The sequence below is a fragment of the Propithecus coquereli genome, unplaced genomic scaffold, assembly GCF_000956105.1.
Source record: "Propithecus coquereli isolate 6110/MARCELLA unplaced genomic scaffold, Pcoq_1.0 Scaffold160, whole genome shotgun sequence".
Lineage (NCBI taxonomy): Eukaryota > Metazoa > Chordata > Mammalia > Primates > Indriidae > Propithecus > Propithecus coquereli.
Genome location: NW_012140525.1, coordinates 2,987,303 through 2,989,119, shown reverse-complemented (window position 1 = coordinate 2,989,119; position 1,817 = coordinate 2,987,303). Strand labels below are relative to the sequence as shown.

Genomic DNA, 1,817 nt, shown 5'->3' with positions numbered 1-1,817 from the left:
CATTCAGGAGAACTATTATTTGGTAAAAAAAAAACCATTATTCTAAAACGATAACTTTCTAAAAAAAAAATACATCATGCAATCAAAGTTTTAAAAAGTTTCACTGAATGTTTCAAACCTCTGGAAACAAATCCTGTAGTAACCATTTTGACCGGTTTTTGCCTGAGTAACGCCAAATCTTGCAAGTTGACACACAGGCAGGCTTTGCTGCAAAAAGAACTGCTGACCAGAGTCAAAACCACAGTTTCCAAGGAGCGCTCCCGCCAGAGAACAGGGGCCCCAGTAAAGGGCCAGGGTGACGCTGTGTACGTCTGAGCACAGGCAGAAGCCTCCAGGCCTCTGGAGTCTGTGGCAGCTGTGCATTTAGTGGCACAGGCCCTGCTGAAGCCATAGCTGGCTGGAGAAGTAGGAACATGTGTGGCTCTGTCCTTATTTTTAAAGGCCCATTAAAAAAAAAAAAATCTAGAATCCCATGCATTTGCGGTTGTAATTAGGACTTGCAAAATTTCACATTTTCTACCCTTTGATATGCTCTTATATCTTCTAGATATAAGGACCTTAAGGACCTTAAGGACCACACCCAAAAACTCAGATTTGATAAATTAATCCATTAAAAATTCAGGATACAAAAATCAACGTACAACAATCAGTAGTATTTCTATACAGCAATAATAATCTAGCTGACAATCAAATCAAGAAGGCAGTCCTATTTACAATAGCTAAAAAATAAAATAAAATACCTAGGAATATATTTAACCAAGGAATTAAAAGATCTTTACAATGAAAACTACAAAACACTGATGACAGAAACTGAAGATGGCACAAACAAATGGAAACACACCTCATGCAATGGATCAGCAAAATTAATATCCTTAAAATGACCATACTGCCAAAAGAAGATTCAATGCAATTGCTATCAAAATACCAATGTCATTTTTAACAGAATTAGAAAAAAACAATACTAAAATTCATATCGAACCAAAAAAGAGCCCAAATAACCAAAGCAATAGTGAGCAAAAAGAACAAAGCTGGAAGCATAACATTACCTGACTTCAAATTATATTACAAGGCTATAGTAACCAACACAGCATGGTACTGGTATAAATATAGACACATAGATCAATTGAACAGAATAGAGAACCTAGAAATAAAGCCATATATTTACAGCCAACTGAACACTGACAAAGTCAACAAGAACATACACTGGGGAAAAGACATCCTTTTCAATAAATGGTGCTGAAAAAACAGGATTGCCATATGCAGAAGAATAAAACTGGACTTCTATCTCTCACCATACACAAAAATCAACTCAAGATGGATTAAAGACTTGAATGTAAGACCTGAAACTTTAAGAATACTGAAAGAAAACCTAGGGAAAACTCTTCTGGACATGAGCATAGGCAAAGAATTCATGACTGAGACCTTAAAATCGGAGGCAACAAAAATAAAAAAAGACAAAAGGAACTTAACTAAAAAGCTTCTGCACAGCAAAAGAAATAATCATAAGAGTGAACAGGCAACCTGGAGAAAGGGAGAAAATATTTACAAACTGTGCATCTGACAGGGGACTAATATCCAGAATTTACAAGGAACTCAGATAACTCAATAACAACAAAAACCCCAAATAATGCCATTAAACAGTGGGCAAAGGACATGAAAAGACATTTTGCAAGGTAAGACATACAAATGACCAATAGGTATATGAAAAAATGTTCAATATTACTAATCATCAGACAAATGCAAATTAAAACCATAATGAGATATCGTCTTACATAAATCAAAATGGCTATAATTAAAAAGACAAAAATAACAGATGT

The 1,817-nt window shown here is 35.1% G+C and overlaps 1 protein-coding gene across 1 annotated transcript in view; it reads right to left on the bottom strand.

Annotated features, from left to right (window-relative positions):
- Nucleotides 1-1,817, bottom strand: part of SLCO4C1 (solute carrier organic anion transporter family, member 4C1) — an 80,945-nt gene that overhangs the window by 43,066 nt on the left and 36,062 nt on the right. Inside the window, exon 6 of the mRNA XM_012641057.1 lies at nt 228-397. Coding sequence (XP_012496511.1) covers nt 228-397 — 170 coding nt within the window. The remainder of the gene's footprint in view (nt 1-227; nt 398-1,817) is intronic.